Here is a 24,112-nt window from a genome sequence, read left to right as displayed (position 1 = left end):
GCTCCCAACTTGCAATCGTCTGTGAACTTTGTTAGCCAGAGTCCCTTTGTGTTGGCCTGGACTTCAGAGAAGTAGATACCAAACAGGAGGGGACCTAGGACCAAACCCTGTGGAACTCTACTCGTGACTGGTCGGCAGTCTGACTTGGAGTCAGCTACTTTCACACTGTGGATTCTATCTGTGACCCAATTTGCAACCCATCTAGTGATATAGGGATTGATGCCTAGCTTAGTGAGTTTTTCCATGATTCCTGAGTGGAGAATGGTATCAAAGGCATTGGCCAGATCAAGATAGGCTGTATGAACCACCTTGCCTTCATCCACAGCTCTGGTGACTGAATCAAAGAAGTCGACCAAGTTAAGCAGGCATGATCTACTCTTCACAAAACCAAACTGTGTAGGCTCCAGAGTTTGGAGATTCCCTATATCCTTGTTTATTAGGTCCATGATGATGTGTTCCATAGCTTTGCATGTCAGACTCGTCAGACTAATTGGGCGATAATTCCCAGGGTCTGTAGTCACTCCTCCTTTGTGGAGAGGGATGACTGTAGCAGTGCCCCATTCGGTAGGGACAAAGCCTGAGGTGAGGCTGTGATTGAACAGGGCACACAGGTGAGGTGGCAGTTCACTCTGCAGTTTATGTGGAACACAGCCAGGGATATTGTCAGGTCCCATAGAAGCTGTATTCTTGGCCTTGGACATTGCTGTTTTAACCTGCGCAGCAGTAATACTGGGTGCCTGGCAATCTACTGGTATTGTGATTGGTCCTTGGGGGGGAGTGGGGTAAAGTTAGCACTAAATCTGTCGGCCAGTATATTGGCAATATCTGTTGGCTCGGTATAGGAGGTACCATTGTGCAGTAGCTCAGAGCAAATCTGGGTATTGCTGTGGAGATTCTTTACATAACTATAGAAGGCCTTGTGGTTGTCTTTACTAACTGCTGCAATTCTGTTTTCATAGCTAGCTTTAGAGGATTTGATGAGGGATCTCAACCTTTTGTTGAGGCTGATAAGGGAATTTTTCCAGTCTTGGGACTTCACCTTATTCTGCATCAGTTTCCTCCTTCTGTTGTAGAGTTTGTTTATAGCAGGGGACCACCAGGTTGGCTTCCTTTTTTTTTGAGGAGGGCATCTTGGTTCTATTGGGTATGGCGAGATCCATACATTTGTGTACATGTTTGTACAGTGCATTGGTGTATGATTCGGCGGTCATGCAACTATTCTCCATTTTCATGGTTGCCGTGAAGTCAGCCACCTCTGTTTTTAGGAGACCAAAGTTAGCTTTGGAGAAGTTTTTCATGGTGGTTACCTTTGTGTGTCTGTGTGTGGGGGGGTGGGAGTGATGTGGATTTCCAAGGTGGTAAGTTTGTGGTTGGATCTAACCAGGTAGGAGTTGACTATTGGTGTAGAGCAACGGTCGCCCATGTTAGTAATGACCAGGTCAAGGATGTTGCTACTTCCCGTGGGGGTAAGAACAAGCTCTGGAATTAATGAATTCCGGAAAGCATTGGGCAAGTGTACTGGTACATGAGTAGTTTTCCCAGTTAATGGAGGGGTAGTTGAAGTCGCCCAGTATGAGAGTGTTAGCTTATACCCTAATATTCTCCAGGCTGCTTAGCAGCATGGAGTGTGAGTCTTGGGACATGGTTGGGGACCTATAGCAGGCTAAGACCTGAATTGTTGTCATACCCAATGTTAGCTGCACCTGGAGTATCTCAGATGCGTTATGTTGGGCTACCAGTCTGGAGGTGTGCGGATCCTTTATGAATATGGAAACATCACCACCTTTGGAGTTCGGTCCAAGTTCTGGGGCCGAAAGGTATGGAATGAGTTATAGCCTGGTAGTGCAGGGGTGCTTTCTGCTGCCTTGAACCAAGTCTCTGTTACAGCACAAATGTTGATGTTCTCCATTTTAAGAAGTGCTTCGAGCAAGCACATTTTGAAATTTAGACTTATAGCATTGAGCAGCATGACTCTCAGACTGCATTTGTTTGTAGCTGTTATGGTGGTAATTTGGTCTTTGGAACACCACCTAAAAAAGGCACTATAGGGCTGGCAAGAGCCTTGGCCAGTATCCAGAAGCCCAGAGGTGACAGATGCAGGCCATCTCTGGCAAAGCATCGAGGTCTGTCAGTCATGTCATCCCAGGCAGACAGATATTGGATCCCCTTAGAATGACACCAGAAACTTAGCCAACTGTTGAAATCAATCATTTTCTGCTTGTACTGGGGCATCATTCTGGGTGATGGTAGAATGCTGCTCAGGGCTAGGGTCATACCCGCCTGGGCTACATAAGCTAAGACCTCCTCCATGTCTCTTTTCATGTAGTCAAGGGAGGTATGTCTCAGGTCATTCACACCCACATGTACAATGACAGAGTCATATTTGTACCTGTTGTTGAGGGACCTGAATGCGTGCGTTATGTGGCGGATCCTGACACCTGACAGGTGGCTGAATGTTACTTTCTCCTTATTCAACCTAGTGAATGGGACATCAGTGTGCTTCACTATCGAGTCACCTATGACTAGTGTGTTAGGCATGCTGTTTTGCCTTAGGAGCTTTGGTTGAGTGGCACACTGTTTAGGAGAGTTATGTGTCTCATGATTAGTGTTGTGTTGTGGTGGTTGGATTCATTTCTGCCTTGGAGGTCTCTGCTGTTTGGGTAGATTTTTATTGAGAGCCTCCGCGAAGGTGGGTGTGTGGTTTGTATTTTTATGTGAAGGCAGTGCTGGTGTGTGTTCTGGAGGGCTATGTGTTCCATGTGGTGTGGTGCAAGTGTTGACCTTCTCCTCTTGACCAGCTATTCTGGTCTTGGCTGGAGAGTGCATGGCTTCCAATTTGGATATATAAGTGCATCTCTCACAAGTCTGGGTGTTGGGAGGTAAGAGGAGAAGGTTGTCAGTGTACATGAGGCAGTTGCTACATTGCCTCAGGATGCCCAAGTTCACCAGGTTAATAGGAGAAAGCACAGGGAACTAACCTTTAGACATGCCTGGAGGGTTGGGCATTAATAAATACTGGAGCTGTTTCCTTGTAGAATGTTTAGTGCTGTAGCACTTTTGTGTGCTAAAATAATTGCTACAAAAAGTCTGGAAAAGTGCTAAACTAATAAGCTAGTAAAAGTGCAGGAGAGGAGAGAACTAGCAGATCTAAGGGAAAAATTGAAGAGCAGACTTTGGCAGCACTCAGCAGCTTACAAACAGTCCTGGATATAGCAAATCTGTATCTGGACTCGATTAGTTACAGGAAAGGTGGGAAACAAGCACAAATGTGGACTTTTAAACCATAAAGTCGAAAGAGATGGAAAAAACTGCCCAGTCGGCCAATAAGCTACAATTTTTGGGCCAGAAACCACTCCTTCTGTAGTAGATAAGCTAGAAGGCTTCCCTCCAACACACAAATGCTTGGGGGGCTCAGAAGCTTATAAACAGTCCTGGATACAGCAAATCTGCCTGGACTAGACTAATTACAGGAAAGGTGGGAAACAAGCGCAAATGCAGGCTTTTAAACCAGAACGTTGAAAGAGATGGAAAAACTGCCCAAACGGCCAATAAACTACAATTTCTGGGACAGAAACCACTCCTGTTGTGGTAAATAGGCTACCTAGTGCTTACCACTCTCACTGATAAGCTAGAAGGCTTTCCTCCAACACAGAAAGGCTTGGGGGACTTGGAAGCTTACCAACAGTCCTGGATACAGCAAATCTGTATCTGGACTACACTACTTATGATCCATGGATTGACACTGACTTGTAAACTCTATAATTCTATGAACTGAAAAGAAGCTGCTAAAATTTAAATTTTCATTTCCTTTCTCTGCCCCGGTCTCAGTCTTGTATATTATGTATTTGTCCCAGCCCTGTGTCTGCCCTAGTGACCGTACTTTACTCTAGAGATTTACTACTTATTAATAAAACCCTACAGCACATAAAATATCCCAGCCAGTTATATCATTGTTCTAGGTGATCTTGATGTGGATCTGCTCAGTTCCTCAAGCACTGATACAAGGACTTCATCGATGACTATGGTCTGACTCACCTAATTAAAGAACCAACAGACTAAACTTTTCCCTTCTTAGCACAGAATAACAAACATCCCAAACAAAATCTCAGACATCAGCATCCCATTTCCTTTCTTTACTGGTCCCGCCTCTAACATTTTCTCTAATAACTCCATACAGGGCTGCTGCAGTGGCATAGAGGAATAAAGTTCTAACAAAGGCCCAGCCGATCCAGGTTTGATTAGTGGCTCAGGCAACTGACGGAGTGGCAGGGAGGGATGGACATGCCCATCCTTGGAGGAGGGTGCTTGTTGGTGTGGTCCAAAGAGGGGCTTGTTGGAGTTGGGGAAAAGAAAAAGTGGTAGGGTATATAAAATAATAATTCCATGCAATAAACTCCATCTCACATTAATTACCTTCTGCTTCAAACTACAAGAAAGTCTCAGCTTTAGGGGAAACTGCCTCAAACCACAAGAAAGTCTCAGCTTTAGGGTAAAGATCTCTCAGAAACAAACTGGCTACTTCTCCTAGCTAACAATGACCCATCTAAAGTTGCATTTTCTCCTCATTCAAAATCTCCCGCAACTACAGGACAAAATACTTTCTCCATATCTCTAGATATCATACGAACAGTCAAAACCAGTGCATAAACCAATGAACTAAATATCTGCAAAATGAAAGCAATAATCTTGGCATCACTGGAAATATTTCCCCTTCAAAAAAACAAAGATAAATTTATACTCAAAGCCAAAAAGTTTCCAGATGGAACACAACAAACTTCATTTGAACAGTTAAAAATTTACTTAATATAATCAAAATTCTTTCTGGAAACCTATCAACTGAATCACAGAGTACTCTTAATAAAACAACCCACTCCAGTATGGCACAATTACAACCCACCTGGAACCCTATCCATTATAGATTCTCAATGAATTTATAAAACTTCCTCCAGTCCCTGCCATTCACCCTAACTGTGCCAATCTATAGCCAGAATCCTCACTGTACACTTCCTGTTCTACTTCAAAACAATCAAAGTTGCAAAGCAAATAGTCCAGATCCCCAGTGATGCTCCCTCAGAAGCAGGCAACTTTCTACAATGGTTCACTGTAACGTGTAAAGAACATAATAGTCTCCCTTCTCCATCACTTCGTCAATCTCTTTCAAACTAAAAATACAATTCCAGGAAAATATAATGAGGCCGCAGTCAAACCTTTCAACCCAGAAACACACAAGACATCAGACTAATATCCATTCTACGCATCCTGAGAACGATTTCTGAAACCTTTGCCTTCACCCAGCCCACCAAAATATAGTAGCCTATCTCCAGAACAACATGGATTGTGGTCAGGCAGAAGCACTATGAGAACCCTTTACAGTCTCATAGATAGTATCCTACAAAGTATGAATAAAAGAACTCTCAACAGTTTCTGCATTTAGTGATTTCACCAATGCCTTTACTCTTGCAGATCATGAACTATTGCTCAGTTCTCTAATTAGAACAGGAATAAGCAAAGTTGCCCTGCCTTGGCTAACTGATTTCTCAAGTAACAGAAAAATTTCAGTTAAACTAAAATCCAGTAAATTCCCTCCCTCTCTCCCTCCTAGCTAAACTTGTCTGATGGTGTTCAGTATTAACCCTTTACTCATCTCGCTGTTCATGAATTAACTTCCAGTAGATCTCCCACAAATCAGTAATATTATGTGCAGGAATGCATTAGATGTGGTCATATACAGAGGCAATACTTCTCACTCCATAAAACAGATAATGCACTCTTCCAATTAACTGAATGATTACTCTGAAACAAACTTGTTCTAAACACCAGGATAATAAAATCAGATTTTTGGTAACGGACAGAAACTTTCATTAGTCTGTCAGCACTTAAGCATTCTGTGTAACAATAAAGAACCAACTGAGAATACTATAAACTTCAAATATCTATAGGTCTGGAAACAACTGACATAAATCTTCCCTTGATTTCCATAATCAGTACAAAATGACTGCTACTCGATGAAGCCTTTTGCAAGTGCTTTAAAAGTACAGCATTTTGCTGTGGTACACAGTCCCGCATTACTTAAGACGACTTACACTTGGCATCACAATTATGACTGGTTACATCAACCTAGAAGAAATAAATAGATTTAAAGTTTGTCTTTTTGGCTTTTCCCAGTTAGGGGTTGCCACAGCGGAACTCCGGTCCGCTAATGATTGGCAGTAGATTTTTATGGTGCCGAGTTGCCAGCCCGACGCCTAAGCCAGTGAAGGCACGCCCATTTATGCATGTCTTTCGGAGGCCACTCGACTGCGGGGAGGACATGCAGACTCCACACAGAAGACACTCCAGCCGAGAATCGAACAGGAGAACCTCTTGCTGTGAAGCTACAACTCTACCGCTGTACCACCGTGGAGATTTGAGTGTGAGAGATAAATGTCCACTCCATTCATCATATAAGGGGTTCTGTAAGTTAGTGGAATTTACTGTCTTGCATATCTACCTATGTACCCTCCATGCTAACAGTGGAATCATAGTTTTAACAAATAAGGTCTTACCTTAGCCCTGTAGCTTCCATCCAGTAGGACATTAGATGGCTTTATGGCCTGGTGCAGAACTGGAGGATTTAACCTATGCAAATGGCTTGCACCTTCAGCAACATCTAACAGAATTCTGACTCGCAGGGCCAACTGCACATCTGGATATATGTGGTCCTGAGAAAAAAATAAATATTGTTTGTTTTACAACCATCATTTAAGAATGATAAAAAATATTTCCAGTCTATGATTAGCACTCAAAACATTTAATTCTTAAAAGTGATAATAGAAAATGGAATCTGGAAACAATGGATATTCTATCCATATACGAGTCATGATTTACAAGCTCGGTCATTACATCCAGACATGCAAAGAAAGTTTTGTAATACTACAGCTTTTTCTTTGTTCACGTTTCATAGCTTGGCCATAACAAGCTCCTGATATAAAAAGCAGAATGAGGTCCTATAAAGTGCAGAGCAATAAATCTGTGGTGGCTGGCTTAGTAAAACTGAACTCTATCACTTCAGAAAGAATGACCACATCATGTAATTCAACTAAGAAAACTGCATATCTACATCACAGATACATAATGGGAACTGAGTCACCTAAGTTCCCTCTCAATTTTCATTGCAAATTATTAAACAGAACTATTTATGAGTTGCTTCCCTTTTGGGATAGTTTAATGCTGCATAAATATTCCCCAACTTGTAGCTTTTGAACAGAAGTGCTAAAACACTTTGTAAGACAATACAGAAATTCTGTGTACTGCAACTGCACCTGTTACTTTGGATAGGAATAGAGATCAGTAAGCACATGACAAATCAGATGGACTGATCATATGTACTGGTGAAAAAACATCCAGACTGGTTTTCATTTGATACAACATTGCTCTCCCCTGCCCTTTACTGCCTGAGCAGCATGAAACTAAATAATGTGTTAGGTTTTGTAATTAAAGACATACTGATTGCTACTGCAAATTCAGTTTTTCACCTTTGCCATGCCATTATACTCTTTTACCTTCACCATTCAGCTTGTAACAGTTTCACTTATACATATGAGAATGTACAACAAATGATACCATGAACTGGGACACTACAAATTTGTTGAAGATGTTTTACTTTTAGAATCTTTATTTAAGGCACTCAGAAGCAGTAGAACTCCAGTCAGCATGCATTCATTTCAAATGAATTTGTGTATTATGTTACTCTGTCTTACTGCTTTCCTCATTTATACATTGTCACTCTTGACACCAGTATAGGAACTAGTTTAAATAGCTGCTAAACAAAAATACATTGCTTTATTCCATGAAAGTATTTTATCTATTGTGGCATGGTTTCTTTTCCTTGGACTTTATTATGTTGGCATTTTACTAGTAATTTTTAGGAAGTCCTCTTCATTGCTATGCTTTTAAATCCAGATAATTGTTTTTTCAATAAAAAATATTTAATTCATTTTTCCAATAGTTACTTTATCACTGTGCTGGACAGGGTGCCAGTAGCACTTTTGCATGCTCTCACACACACACACACACACACACACACACACACACACACACACACACACACACACACACACACAGTTTGAACAATACCAATTCATGTACTGTCTGTCTTTGGATGAAAACTGAAGCAACCAGAGAAAACTCATATTGATACAGAGAGGACATGCACACTTCACACACAGGGCAATGAACCAAGAATCAAACCACAGAACATTTTGCTATGAGTCAGGATTGTTACTCACCATGTCTCTGCACTGCTCATCACTAAAAATTAACCCACTGAATTACTTGTGTTTAGTGTTTAATGGCATTGCAAGGAGCTAAGCACAATCACTTGTATAATGTAAAAACTGTACTAAAAATGGTTTACAGCGTTGGCTCATCTTTTCTCTATGATGCTAAATGAAGTATAAAACCTCTAAAACTTTGATGTCATGTAGCAATACATATAGGGGTATTGGGGTCTGAATGGAGAGATGATAAGCAGGAAGCAAAGTTGATTAGTATTGCTGGAATTGAATTCCTCCTCAAGTCCTGGTGAGTACCTTCACGAGATGGACCCTGTTTTTCACAAAATCTCACCAAGACAACACATACACACACACACACACACACACACACACACACACACACACACACACACACACACACACACACACACACACACACACACACACACACTGTATTTTATATAGCAGATATCATAATTCCAGGTAAAAAGTAAAAAAAGATAGCTGGGTGCACAAGGCCCAGGGTAAAAAAGAGTGCCCAATCCTGGTAGGAGCACTGGTGCTAGGACTAGAAAAAATGACAGTGTAGAATCCTCAAAGCATGGAAACATTCCTACAATGGGGCAAGGCCACTCTCAGGGGGAGGATGCCCTCCTATTGTAAAAGGAAGTAACAGTCCACAAAAATTAAAAGAATTGATAGGCCAAAAAGGAGCCATAAATATAATAGAGTGGACTATTGAGGATAAGAAAGATATTATGTATTGTTATCCAGAATTCCAGACAGAAGATATACAAAAAATTAAGAGAACAATTAGAGGAAAGAAAAATACTTCCACAAGGAAAAACTGTCAGAAGCTTCAAATAACAATTTGTGTTCATTAATACAACAGATTTATGAAAAACATTATATAGACCAAGAACCTTGGGCCATTTGGAAAAAGAGGCAACAAAGGAAATGTGAAAATATAGAGAACAAAGTCTAGAAACTTTTGAAAGGTATAAAAAAGAAATATGGACATGGGAAAGAAAGACATATATCATATGGTGTAATATTTATGCAAAGGAGAAAGCTAAATTAATCAACACAAAAAAGGCAACCCCAAAGGTATTCAAAGAGAAATACAGGCAGAGGCATCCAGATATGGAAAATTTTACAATAAAAAAATAAGATCACAAAGAGGGAATGTAGAACAGATTAGTAAAGTAGAAGTTAAAAAAATAGAAGATGAAGTTATGGAATAGTTGCGAAGTGAAGGATTTAGTGCAGAAAGTCTAACACAGGTTACATCACAGAATGATGAAACAAGTCCCCAAAGTAAGGAGAAACAGGAGAAGCAGGAGACATCTGAAGAAGAAACATGGACATGGGAAAGAAAAGAGGTTTAATATGGTGCAATATTTATGCAAAGGAGAAAGCAAAACTAATCAATAGAAATAGATCAACACCAAAGATATTTGAAGAGAAATACAGGCACAGGCATCTGGACATGGACATTTTACAATATAAAAAATAAGAAAACAAAGAGGATAAACAGAAAAGAGAAATAGTAATGGAGGAGTTAAAGAAATAGAAACTGAGGGTATGGATTACCTGTGAAGTGAAGGTTTTAGTGTAGAAAATCTAACTCAGATAAAATCACGGCATGATACAGCAATTAATCCCCAAATTAAGGAGAAACCAGTGGAGTGGTAAACATTTGATCAGTTGCCATATAAAGATACTTTGGAGCCTTTCACAGGAAAGCAGTACAAACATTCAGTTGGAGTTGCACAGCAAGAGAAGGAACAGGAAACTGTGGCAACTGACTCAGTCAGTGTTGTGGAGTGATAGGCCAGTCAGCTCCCATATGAAAGAGCAACAGATGACACAGGATGAAACTGATGAGAATGTGACACAGGAAGATGCTTTGGAACTTTCTATAGAATGCCCATAGGAAATGGAGAACAAAGAATGTGCCCTCAGTTTAGAAGGAAATGATCTAAGAGAAGAGTTGCTTGATTTAATAGAAATGGACAGACATATTAAGATCATTGAAAGAAATAGACTACAGAAAGTCAATAAAACCCCAAAAGTTAGAAGTCTGATAAAACAAATGAACACAATTATTAGGGCTGTCCACAGAGATTCATGTGATATATCACACGTAAATAGGATATATTACTGTGCAGCTAAATTAATAACTGATAAAGTCTTACCAGAAAAACACAGGGTAGTAAGAGAAAGGAACGGGAGAAATCAAATGTCGTCATGGAAGCACTGAATAGAGAAAACTATAAAGCAATTAAGACAAGAAGTGTCACTATTAGAAGAGTATCGAAGAGGGAGCAGAGCAACAAAAATACTCAGAAAGACAGACATGATAAAAGCAATGTGCAGTACCAGAACAGATTAGAATCTATTGTGCACTATTGCAAATAATAAACTAAAAATATCAGCACAGGCAGAAAAAACGTAGGAGATGTGCAGATAAATATAAAGAAAAAGTACAAAATAAGCAATTTACAGATGACCCAAAAAAAGTTTTATAGAGAATTGGGAAACAAGGCAAAGGGAAATGAAATGCCATAAAAAAAGAAGAAACAAGATACATTTTGGAGAGATATCTATGAAAATCCTCTAGAACAAAATAACGATGTTAAATGGATAGAAGAAGTAAAAGAACAAAAGAATAAAAAGTTCAAATGTACATGATATGAAATGGGATGAAGTAACGGCCAGAGAGATTGAAACAAAATTAAGAAAAGCTCCTAATTACATGAGGATTTAGCCATGAGTAAGAACTATTTATATGTGCACCCTGACCAGACACCATCCTGGTTAACAGTAGGAAAAACAATAGCCCTACTTAAAAGTGAACCTGCAAGCTATCCTAAAAACTATAGACCAATAACTAGCCTTCTGATGACATATAAACTGTACACTGGAATTGATGCCAACAGAGTTTATAGTCATTTAGAAGAAAACTCAATCATGGCAATAGAGCAAAAGGGTAATAAAACAAAGTCACATAGAACAAAGAATCATTTGTTGTTAAATAAAGTTATAATGGCGAACTGTATAACGGAGAAGAATCTAAGTATGGCATGGACAGACTACAAAAAAAGCATTTGACAGTATCTTACACTCATGTATGAAACAGTGCTTAAAATGTATAAGATACAACCTACACTGATTTATTACATTACAGTGACTATGAAACAGTGGCAAACCACTTTGCAGTTAATCCATGATAAAGGACAAATTATTATTCCAGGGATGAAAACTCAAAGGAGAATATTCCAGGGTGACTCTCTGTCACTGCTGCTTGCCCTTAACCGGTTAAGTTGTCTACTTAACAGATTTTGTCATGGCAGCAAATTTAACTCTTAGAAAATAACCAAGTGTAAAGACTTCTCATCTTCTTTTTGTAGATGATTTAAAACTGAGATACAAAGTCATAAAATACCAGGATTTAAAGGCAGAAAGATCCCAAGACAATTCCAGTAGTAGTAGAAGAAACAGGTTTTATAAAAAAAAGAATTTACAATCGTACAATATGTTACTGATGTGTAACTCCGTACGAATTGCAGGAGTAGCCATTACTGGGCACATTGCAGGTGCTGTGAAGATCACTTCTGGCTAACATCAATGATTGAAATAATACTAATTTCATGAACTTTAATCATACTTTGACTTACGAATTGGGTCCATTCCCATCATGATATTAGAAACTCAAAACAGTTGGAGAAATTCAAAAAGGGTAATCATGTTAGGAACTGAAAAGTATTAATCTGTTATCCAACTATGTCAGTGTTGAATGTTTTATGCCTTTTGGGAATTGAAATGGTGAATGTGGAAAGTCTAGGCAATCATGCTCATTATTTTATTTCAACATGCATTTTAATTATTTTTGACATTTGTTTACCTGGAAAGTCTAAATGGGATAATATCCCCTTTTCAGCAGAGTTCTGGGGAGAAAAGCTCCATATTGACATAATATGGTTAAAGTTAAATAAAGTTATTACAAAATCTAATACAGAAGAACCGCATATTAACTAAGTAAAAAAAATCATCTTCAGTACATTCAGTGTGAACCTATACATACATACATAGTCCAAATATCTGGAGAGGCATAACAAGTTGATAAAGAACACTGACTAAGAATAATAAACTGCAGTTCATAGAAATTACATTAATCACACTAAGTATACTCTTTGGAACAGAAATGAATAGGTGATATAGCCTAGGCAAATTATATTTGCCCTTTATCTAAGAAATAGATTGATTATGTTTGGAGAGAAGGAACTAGTAAGAAGTATGGTAAGGTGGAAGAAGGGAGGGACTAGTTTAACCTAGGGTAGTGTAGGAGCACAGCCAAATCTTATTTAGGTAGTCTTTTAGTAGTTGTTTGAAGCTGGTGAGGCAAGAGGTAGATCTAACTTGCAGAGGGATATAATTCCATTTCTTAGTGACTGAGTATGGGTACAGACTTTGGCCAGAGAATTTGTGGGGTTTATATATGCTCAGAAAATGTTGTTTATTAGTGCACCAGTGGAGACTTACAAGTAGGGAGAGAGAGAGAGAGAGAGAGAGAGAGAGAGAGAGAAGAACTAGTCTGCCATTTTACAGACTGGAGCAGGTATTGAACCACAGTAATGAAAAGGTGGATAGTCTAAGTTCAGACAGCTTACACATGAATTTATGATGAGAAACTGTACCTGAGGCTTTAGACAGAGGTCAAGGAATAAGGAGAATTCAAGTTTGCCGTACTTGTTTATGGTATCAGAGAATGATAGAAGGGCAGTAGTTGTAGTGTGTGTTGGGCAGAAGCCATGTTTGGTGGATGTTAACAGCCATTCTTGTAAGAGATAATGGAGGAATTGCTTTCGAATATATCTTTCAAGAATTTTTGACAGAGTTGATAATATTGCAGTAGACCAGAAGTTAGAGACGTCAACAGAGATGCCAATGTTATGAAGAAGAATAATATAAGATTTGTTTCCCATAGTGAAGGTAGGTACATAGGATTCAGATATTGATCTATTGGTAAGGATGGAGACTGGGTATGTTATGGCATCAGCAGCTGTTTTTAGGTGGAAGGTTGCCAGCTGCAGTGCAGCAAGGTTTGAGTTTAAGTAGAGATTTTCTTATTACTGATGTAGAGACAGGTCCTATGTGGAAGTTACTGTCAATTGATGTACATCGTTAATTAGGTTCAGGTGAGGACAGGGAGATAAGGGAAGTGGTAGTGTGTATGGTGTATGAAGAATGTTGGTTTTGGTCTAACCTGTTGATTGTGGAAACACTAGACGTGGATGTTATCGTGGAGGTGGTAGAAGCACTGGAAGGGGGTGAAGAGTTTTTAGTAAGGGTGGTAATGCTTTCTATGAAGAAGATATTGAGTAAGGTAGCAATTTTTACTAGAGAGCTATTATGAGAAGAGCTGGGCTCCTTATGTGAGCCGGGATGTAACAAGTTATGTACTGATGTCCAGAACCTTTTGGTGTCATTTTTGTGTTGAAGCTAAAGATAGCTATAATATTATTTTTTTACCTAGGTTAATTTTTTTTTTTTTTTTTTTACTCAGATTGTGTGATTCTCTGTAGAGCTGCAGGTTATAAGGAGTTTTACATTTAAGCAATTCTTTGCAAGCTTTGTCTCTGTTAGACATTGTAGTTTTTGTCTGGGCAGTAAGCCAAAGACCAATTAAAGTCTTTCAGTCTATTGATGAAGGAGTCTTTACTGAATTTAGAAAGGTTTCTGGATGTTTTAAGTTGGTGGGTGGTATTTCTATGTGTATAAGCTGGAAGGTGGTCTCTAAGTGAGCTTGGATAGGTTCTAGAGGTTGTAAATTGACTAGTGTCAGAGACCAATTTCCAGTCTAAAATTGCACCTTTACTGTTGATATTATTAAATTTAGTGGATGTTTTGGTATGCTGTGTGTAACCATAAAGGTTTATGCTACCTGAGGGAAAATCTAACAAAGTTTTGCCAGTTGATATATACATCTCCTAGTATGATTTTTCTATAAGGTGTATAATTAGTTGTCCAGGAAATGATTTCTTCTAAAGCTGGTATATTAATTCCGGTTGGGATATAGACTGTAGCAAAACATACATTTTTTTTATTGTTAGGTTTTAGCAGTGATACAAGTATTTTAGCATCTAGGAATTTTGAGATGCTGAGGGAATAGGGAGAGAGATTTTATGTACCTGGATAAATTACGGCTACCCCACCTGCTTTCCTGTGGGGCCTAACAGCTCTAATAACACTATAGCCTGAAGGGAGTAGTTCAGAATCTTTAATGTTAGGCTTAAGCCAGGATTCTGTGATGGCAAGAATATCAAGGTTATATTGTGATTTACGGGCATGTATTCAGTAATTTTCTTACAAATTCTATGGAGGCTGATAGTGACAGTATTCATAATTTTTGTAGGCTAGTAGGAGAATGATAGGTGAGGATACTGATGTGCTAGTTTGAGGTGATGGTTGAAGGAGGGTTAGTTAAGTCCCAGTTTTGTAGGAGTGGTTCTTTACTATTTAGATTAATTAGTAGATCGGTCTTGTTCTATCACCTTTAGCATCCTCATACTGCTATGAGGTATGCTGTCCTGACTAAACCTGTTTAGTTTAGATCAGCAAACTAAGTTAAAATATCCTAACAGACTATGACACAGCAATAGCAGTGGCAGCGCTAAAGACTAGCAGCAAAAATATGGTAAGTATTAGCACGAAAAACAGGGAAGATCGTAGTCATTATCCATGAAAACTGTCTTGCAGCCAACCATCAAATTCTCTTCTTTCTTCCACAACTCCCCCAGCAGATGCTCCTTCTCTATATGAATGGAATTTAACCAGAATATATCATCATCATTTTCTTCAAGGTGCTTTTTCCAGTTTCAAAGCTACTTATTGCTGTCTGATTTCTCGTTTCTACTCCTCTTGGTGCCCACATGGGGTTACTGATCTTAGAGAAAATCAGCTTCCTTTTTTGTTTTAGCAACTATTAATTTATTTTATTCTGTTTTATCACTGGGAGGATGGAATCAAGCACCTACTCACTCAGTGTGCCACCATACTAGAAGTCTGATCATTTACTTCATTACGGATTACATTATCTTAATCAATTCATCTGTCTTATTTAGTTCTATGTAGATACATTTATTTCTTTAGTAACATGTTCTATTCGATGGCGGATTATAATGTGTTCATTTGAGTAACTGCCTGGGGCCCATAAGACCACGGTGGATCACAGTCAGCCAAGAAAATATATATATTTTTTTATATGCTGAACAAAACAAGCAATTGATCACTTATTAAACATTAACTCTCCTCTTTAAAAAAATGCTAAATAACAGGTACTATGAATATTACACACTCATGATATGATGTCTGCTATTTCTGCATGTACAGCACAGGCCAATGAATTTCTTCAAGCTCATTTGCTTTTTATTTTATTTTTCTAAATAAATAAATACTTCTGTAGTTAGAAGAACAAACAAAAGAATGCCCATAGCTGAAGCGGCCATATCTAGACACTGCAGCTTTCTGTTCATTGTGATCTCACGATTCATTGGGACAGCAGTAGAAAGAAAGCCTGTGCATGTATTAAAAAGTATACTTGGCTAGCTGTAGCTGCAGACATAAGCAGTCAGCCAGATTTTTTTGGAGAAGATAGCTGTGCTGAGGATGAAAGTAACTTCCACTTTTTGTTTGCTTGTTTTAAAGTTTCATATTAAGAGCTAGTGTGCATTTATGTGAAAACGATTGGAATATGTTTTAAAATATGTTGGCAGGCAATCAGATGGTGTAGTAGTTGTCCTGTGGATAGCACTGACCCTTTCCCTCTTCATTTGCTCAGTTTAAAGCCTGGCATTAAGGGCTAGTTTGTATTTGTGTGGAATAAACCAGCATACCTAATCTCTCCTTTTTGAGGGAAGGGATTAACTACGCTGTGGATGAAAACAAATTGTCTTTTTTCATTTTCTTAAAGTCTGGCATTAAGGGCTGGGTTAGTTGCTATTTTTGTGAAATAAATTGGAATATTTCCATACTATTTTTGGGGAGATGGCTAGCTGCGGTTTACTATCATATGTACGACCAGGCTATATTTGATGACAGTAATACTGAATGCAGGAAATGCGAATCGCATTAGCGAAGCATGTTTATGCTAACACCATAACATCGACTGCAGGGATGTAATCGCACAAATGAAATCCACGAATGTGATATGCGACCAAACAGCAAACACAAAATAGTACACAGATATTGTTAAGGGCATGCTCAGTCTCCAAGACGGAGGCCGGTTTCTGAGTCAAACACATAGAAGCGGTACGTACTCGTGTATAACAGGAAGACAACAATGTAAAGAGGCGTAATGATATGTACAGCATTGCTGTTATATTTCTTCAATGATTGACCGTACTGTGATGCACATTCTAATGTGAATAGTTTTCCTCCTTAGGTAAGTGAAACAGCGACGGATATATTCCAACCTTTAAATTTATTTATTTATTTATTTAAATTTGTTGACCGGGAATGTCTGACTGGACGTGGGTCCATTTTCAGCGGAGGCCTGGGGAGAAAAGCTCCACAGTAAAATAAACAGACAGTAGTTACATTGGATTACATAGTGATTAACAATTTAACCCAGAAATTACTTACAACATATTTACAGATGAAGAACATAGTACATCAGTAGACAACTAGAATCTTTATCTGTGAAGTACATAACAGGCATTAACAAATGTAACAATGAGAAGTTCCTGCTGTATAATAAGTACTAGGCTTATGAGCATCTGAGCTTGCTATCATCAAGGTAGTTAGTGGAGGTGAAAGAAAGGTAGTAGTTGGATGGGGTGGATGATATTAGAGTGGGAGTTGCAAGGGCATAGCCAGCATGTTTTTAGGTGTGCTTTTAATAAAGTTTTGAAGTTGGTGCATGATGGTACGGAGGTAATTGTGGGTGGGAGTGAGTTCCATAATTTGGCTATGGCGAAGAGAATAGTGCTTCACCAGCAGAGTTATTGGCTTTAGTGATCTGCAAGTGATTTTGTTGCTGGATCTTAGTGGTCTGGTGGTGCGATAGGGCTGGAGTAGATTCTGGAGGGATGGGACATTTAGTGGATGGTTTACTAGTTTGTGGGTGAGTGAGAGTTGATACCACTGAAGGAGGTGAGGGAGTTCAAGCCAGCCCAGTTCAGCAAGTGAGAGACAGTGGTGACTACGGTAGGATGCCCCTGTGGCTTAATTTTGCGATTTTGTTGTAGCAGGTCTCTAGCTTGTTTAGATCACATTGCCTTAGGTTGGTATATACTGGAGAGGCATAAAGTAGGGTGGAGATAAGGTGGGAATTTGCTATTGAAATCTTTGCTGCTTTGGTGAGAAATTGTTTATTTCTGTATAATGCTCCTAGTTTTTGTGGACTTTTTATGGTCATGGATATGTGAATGTCAAATTTTAGTTTATTGTCTATTTCCACTCCTAGCAATTTGGTGTGTTCAGTTGGGTATATAGTGGTGTTGTCTTTTGCTGTGATGTTAAAGTGAGAGTTGTTTTGAGTATGTTTGGTGGGTTGGAAGATGAGTAGTTTAGTTTTGTTTGGGTTGAGTATTAATTGGGCATCGGATAACCATGTTTCAACAGAGGAAAAGACTTCCTGTGTGACTTTTTGCAGTTTGGGTAGGGACTGGACTGAGCAGATGATGGTAGAGTCATCTGCGTATTGGATGAGTGTGCCATGTTTGGTGGCAGAGGCTAGATTATTGGTGTAAACAGAGAAAGTAGGGGTCCAAGGATGGATCCTTGGGGAACCCCTATGGAGACAGGTAGTTGGGGAGATATGTCATTCTGCCATACAACGGATTGTTGGCGGTCAGACAGGTAACTCTGAAACCAGTTGGTGACTGATTGTGAGAAGGATAGGTTATTGAGGACAGAGATAAGTTGTTTGTGTGGGACCATGTCAAATGCTTTAGATAGGTCTAGGAAAGTAGCAGAGGAGAGATAGCCATTGTTTTTATGCTGAAGGATAGTGTTTGTAAAGGAGAGTAAGGCAGTGGTGGTGCTATGGTTTGGTCGGAAACCATGCTGAGTACTGGAAAGGAGGTTGTTAGTAAGGAGGTAGTGTGAGACCTGAGAGTGTATGCATCTCTCTAGTATTTTGGAGAGTGGAGAGAGAATAGCTATGGGGCGGTAATTGGTTAGTTCTGCAGAGGGTCCGCCTTTGTGGAGGGGAATTATATGTGAGACTTTCCACAATGTGGGAACGTAACTTTCTGACAGAGATCGGTTAATCAAGATGGATACTGGGTAGGCCAGAGCATCAGCTGCGATTTGTAGGTATTCACTTGGGAGGTTGTCTGCTGCTAATTTGGTGGGTTTAAGTTTAGTTAAGAGTTTTTTTATGTTGGAGGTAGGTACAGGAGAAAAGAGAAGGCAGTGGGGAGATTACTAGTTGAAGGTGTGGGTTGGAGGGGAGGGGGGTTGTGTTGTTTAGCTAGTGATAGTATGGTTTGGGTGAAGTGTGTGTTGAATGAGATAGCAATATTATCTGAGGAGTGAGGGATGTTAGGAGGAGGGGTACTGACTTTACCTGGGTGGAGGATGGAGTTTATGGAGGACCAGAATTGTTTGGGGCTGTGTTGTGAGGAGTCTAGTGCAGACTGGTAGTACTGGAATTTGTCCCGTTTTATTAGCTTTTTGACTCTGTTGCGTAGTTCTAGGAATTTCTGTCTAGCTGCAGGGGTTTTGGTTTTGCGCCAGTGCTCCCAGGCTTTATCCCTGTTTATAATTTCTGACTTAGTGGTTTTCTGTAGCCATGGGGAGGGTTGTGCTTTGGTTCTGGAAAATCTTATGGGGGCATGGTAATTAAGAATGTTCAGGAAGGTAGTATTAAAAGATTCAACTGCGTCATCTAGACTGAGGTACTTTAGAGCATGCCAGTTACATTCTTTGAGGGATGAGATGAATGTGAGTGGGTTAAAGTTTATTTTTTTACGTATTTGACGATAGACGACAGGTTTAGCTTGGTACAGGTATTTTTTGAGAAGGAATGTTGCGGAGTGATCACTGAGGCTATCTGATAAGCAGCCTGTTATATATGACTGGGGGTTCTTACTGACTAGTATCCAATCCAGGGTAGAGTGCTTGCTGGAGTTTTTATTTATCCTTGTTGGTGACTGGACTAGTTGGGTGAAGCCATGAAGGTGTACATGATGGGTTGGATTGTTGCCAGAACAGGATTGCCAGTCAATATTGAAATCACCTAAGATGTTAGTTTCTTGGGGGAGATGGTGGGTAGACCAGCTGAGGAGGTTTTCTAGTGGAGGGATGTTTTGGCCAGGTGGGAAGTAGCATCCAATTATGTTGATGGTTTTGTTTCAGTTAATTTTGAAGTTGGTATATATTATTTCTTCATTGCCTATTTGTGGTGCTGATGATTTTAAGATCTGGATGTTTAGATGTTGTTTAAATATTATAGCTACACCACCTCCTTTTTTGTTTAGCCGGTCTACTCTTACTATGCCGTAACCTGTAGGGAGTATTTGTTCACTGGTAATGTGAGGTTTTAGCCAGGTTTCTGTCAGGACGACTATATCTGGGGAGTATAAGTCTATGGTGGCATGGAGTTCATGGACTTTGTTGGATATACTTCTAATATTTAGGCTTAGTAGAAGGAAGTCACTTGGCTTTCTATTGGCTGTAATATGGGAGAAGTTGTGATTTCTACTCAGATTATGAGGACTGGGGTTGGAGATGGTAGGGCCAGGGTTGGGGTGGATGTCTCCACTTAGGGCTAGTTTTGATATGCATGAGATTATTAGTTTTCTCAGTTTTTGAATGTGTTTGTTTATAAGGGAAATTTTATGATTGTTCTCTGTGGGTAATAGGTATGGTGGGAGGGTTACTATATTAAGTTGTAGGGATGCTTTACGTTTGGGTAATATAGTTGGTAGAATATGTGGGGGGTGCATAGGGATGGTTCTTGAGCTGGTGGGAGGGGAGCTGAGTATGGGTGAGACATGGGTGGTGGTGTGAGTAGTAGTACAGTGGTAGTGGTTGAGTGGGGGGGAATGATGGAGCTTTGGTAGGATGCAAGATATGCAAGGAGAGTGCATGCAGTGAGCAAAGGAAAGGTATGCTTGTACATGTCAGTTGAGGAGGTGTGATAGTAGAGGGAATATGGAGGAGGTAGTGTTGGGTTAGTGCTGTGGTTGGCTATTGGAAAGATGGGAGGGGTTTGAGTGCAATAAAGGTGGGACCACTGGAGGCGGAGGGAATAGGGGCAGGGCGGGAGCGGTAGAGACCCTGTTAGGTTCTTGTATAAGGGGCTGGAAACAATCACAAAGCAAGACAAGTATGTGTTAAGAACAATCACAATTGACCAAGGACTGCTCTGAAACTGTAAGTCTTGTCTTAATTTCTCAGGTGGAAAATCAGGATAACCTTGTATCAGTAGGCTACTGTGGTATAGTTTAAATAAACAAACACACAGTATTGATCAGGTATGGGTACTATTTGCTAACAGAAGGGAATAAGAGAAAGTGGAAGATGTGTGTGGTGGTGGTGGTGGGGGGGCTGCTTACAGCCAAAGCACAATGCTCTCCAGGGGAAAATGAAGATTGGCTCAAACAGTTAGACACATACTCAAAGTTAACTGTAGCTGTTTGCAGACCCGACTTTTTCTTTCTTATAGGAATGTTGTGGTGACTGCAGTTGAATACTTAAGAGTGGTGTTAGCTTCAAAGTTAACTGTAGCTGTTTGCAGACAGTTCAGACCCGGACTGCACTTTTCTTATAGGAATGTTAAAGGTGGTACTGCAGTTGAATACTTAAGAGTGGTGTTAGGTTCAAAGTTAACTGTAGCTGTTTGCAGACAGTTCAGACCCGGACTGCACTTTTCTTATAGGAATGTTAAAGGTGGTACCACAGTTGAATACTTAAGAGTGGTGTTAGGTTCAAAGTTAACTGTAGCTGTTTGCAGACAGTTCAGACCCAGACTGCACTTTTCTTATAGGAATGTTAAAGGTGGTACCGCAGTTGAATACTTAAGAGTGGTGTTAGGTTCAAAGTTAACTGTAGCTGTTTGCAGACAGTTCAGACCTGGACTGCACTTTTCTTATAGGAATGTTAAAGGTGGTACCGCAGTTGAATACTTAAGAGTGGTGTTAGGTTCAAAGTTAACTGTAGCTGTTTGCAGATAGTTCAGACCCGGACTGCACTTTTCTTATAGGAATGTTAAAGGTGGTACCACAGTTGAATACTTAAGAGTGGTGTTAGGTTGGAGAGACACTGAGCCTTCATGGGGCCTGTAGCAATATTACTAGGAGAAGTAAATGAAGTGTATACCACCATAGAGACACAAAAGGGACGTAAAATGCTTGTGGTGGATACTTACCAATATTACTAGGAGAAGTCTTCATTGAATAGAAATTACTGGTGCTGTGTAATGAAAAACACGGAAAGGTGTAAGGGTAGGTGTGTGACAGAGGGTAGTGTAGAAGGGGAGGTTTTGTTGAAATCCACTGCACATTACCATGCCCCAGACCCTAGGAAACCAGCTGTATGTAAAGTTAGAGCTGCCATTAAACGTGGAGCTCTGCACTTTGCCGAAGATCCTTGCAGAGTTGTGTCAGAGGTACTGGCGAGTACCTCCAGTGATCTTACAACAGAATTGCCCAATACCCATGCTCTAAAGCAGTCTGTAATACGGTCTAGAAATAAAGTGAAGATGGATACCTTTAAGGGATTCCCCACTTTGAAAGAACTCACTCCCAAGATGTTACCAATAAAGAATGGCAGCTTCGTAATTCACAACAGTGAAGGTGGCTTATGTAACAGTATTGTGATCATAAGAACTGTGAAGAATTTACAACTGTTATGTCAGGCAGAATATATCATGGTGGATGGTACATTTCCCATACACACTATTGACTGCAAACAAATATATACTATGCATTGTCCACTTCCTGGTGTAGAATATAGGAAGATAATCCCAGCGGTATATGGGTTACTGTCCAGTAAGGCTGAGGTTACATATGACATATTTTGGACAAATGTGAAATGCTTATGTGAACAACATTCAGTGACACTTTCTCCGAATGTCATCATAAGTGATTTTAAAAAGAGTGCTGTGATTTCCATACAATGACATTTCCTGAATTCTAACCCTAAAGGCTGCTGGTTTCACTTAAGCCAGATAATTTGGAGACAGATACAGAGATTACATTTGGCTGGCGAGTTTAGTAGATGTAGAACATTTTCAGCTTTGTGCAAAGAAATCCCGGCACTTGCTTTTCTAGACCCCAGTGATGTTATAACTGCATTTGAGAATACAGAAAGTGATATGCCTGAAGCTGCACAGCCACTATGTACCTTCTTCAGAGAAAACTACATAACAGGCAAACCTAGACGATATGGTATGAGGGACTCAACAGCTGAGAGAATACTGCAAATATTTGAAATCAGCTTTTGGAATCAACATGATACCCATGATGCCCAAGGTATTCCATGATCACAGAATGCTGTGGAAGGGTGGCATAGGCATCTGAGAAGCCTATTAGGGAGAAAGAAGTTACATATTATTGACATTCTTCAAGCTATCCAACTCGAGCAGCACCATTTGGAGGACCTATTATTACGTATAGAGGTATGTGCACCAGTGTCACCGAAAAGGAGGCATTTACAGGAAAAGGAAGACGCGTTTGCAAGGTTACTGGCTAAACGTAATACATTCACTTCTAGGGGATTTACTGCACTAGTAGCTAAACATCGCTCATTCTCGTTTTCATTACAGGACACCGAATCGCTGTCCCGTGTACACAGCGGTGGGGACTACTACACTATACACGTGGGTGTATTGCAGTGTTTTGGTTTATTGAACATCTTTTTCACATGCATGACGTATAATTATGTAGGACTTATTCACATCACATTAATGTATAGTTTGCATGTAGCAGTAGAAAATGGAATGTCCATTCATTGGAGAGGCAGTGTGCAAGTAACCCTCACTCACATACTAATTCCTCAGAACAGTTCACGACTTAGCAGCATGTAGCTGTCATTGGAGGAGTTGCAATGTATGGGTTTGTGAACGTGCGTTACAGTTGTCGGAATGGATAACAACACAGTATTCAACCTTCCAGTTGCAGCAGTTCGAAAATCTTGAATTCGACATCCACATACTATGCATTCGACATTACCCACTGTCAAACATATGTCATTCGAGCAATACTGTCATACAAATGCGTTTTTGGCATTATACTATCCGAACATGTGATAGTAAACCACTAGCGGTGCTGTGGATGAAAGCAACCTGTCCTCTTTCATTAATTCAGTTTGTCTGGCATTAAAAGTTAGTGTTTGCGTGTGTGTTAAATAAATTGGAATATTTATTTTCTGTTCTTTTGGGGTGTAGTTAGAAGTGCTAATCGTTTTGTGAAATATATTTGAAGCTCCCTGATTCTACAGGATATTCTTGCCTTTCCCTAATATTTTGGGGTTGCAATTTACCCTCTTGTTTTGCTCAATTTGCAGTCTGGCCTTACAGGACTAGTGTGCATTTGTGTGAAATAAACTGGAATATTTACTCTCTGAGTACTGTTTGTATGAAAAGCTGAAATTGTTCATGACTTTGTAGAATGTCTCTGACTTTGTCTGATATTGTTTGGTCTGTGCCTCACAGGATTTGTATTTTTTCTGTCAAATCACTGAGGACTGTAGTCAATAGATGGGAAGGAGGTCAACTGTAGGTGAAAGCAATTTACACTCTTGTCATCTGTTCAGCTTACATTCTGGCTTTACAGTACTAGTGTCTATTCATTTAAAGTAAACTTTGGGTACTGTTTGGGTGAAACCAAGTTAAAACTATCCCC

At 39.7% G+C, this 24,112-nt stretch overlaps 1 protein-coding gene across 1 annotated transcript in view; it reads right to left on the bottom strand.

The window, feature by feature from the left end:
- LOC122809783 (receptor-interacting serine/threonine-protein kinase 2-like) overlaps positions 1-24,112 on the bottom strand; it is a 298,126-nt gene that overhangs the window by 210,775 nt on the left and 63,239 nt on the right. Inside the window, exon 4 of the mRNA XM_044081525.1 lies at positions 6,546-6,701. Within this exon, the coding sequence (XP_043937460.1) occupies positions 6,546-6,701 (156 nt within the window). The remainder of the gene's footprint in view (positions 1-6,545; positions 6,702-24,112) is intronic.

This window comes from Protopterus annectens, chromosome 8.part0 (assembly GCF_019279795.1).
Source record: "Protopterus annectens isolate FY-2018-M chromosome 8.part0, PAN1.0, whole genome shotgun sequence".
NCBI lineage: Eukaryota > Metazoa > Chordata > Ceratodontiformes > Protopteridae > Protopterus > Protopterus annectens.
The sequence above is the reverse complement of the archived record's forward strand: the minus strand, read 5'-3'. Positions and strand labels throughout refer to the sequence as shown.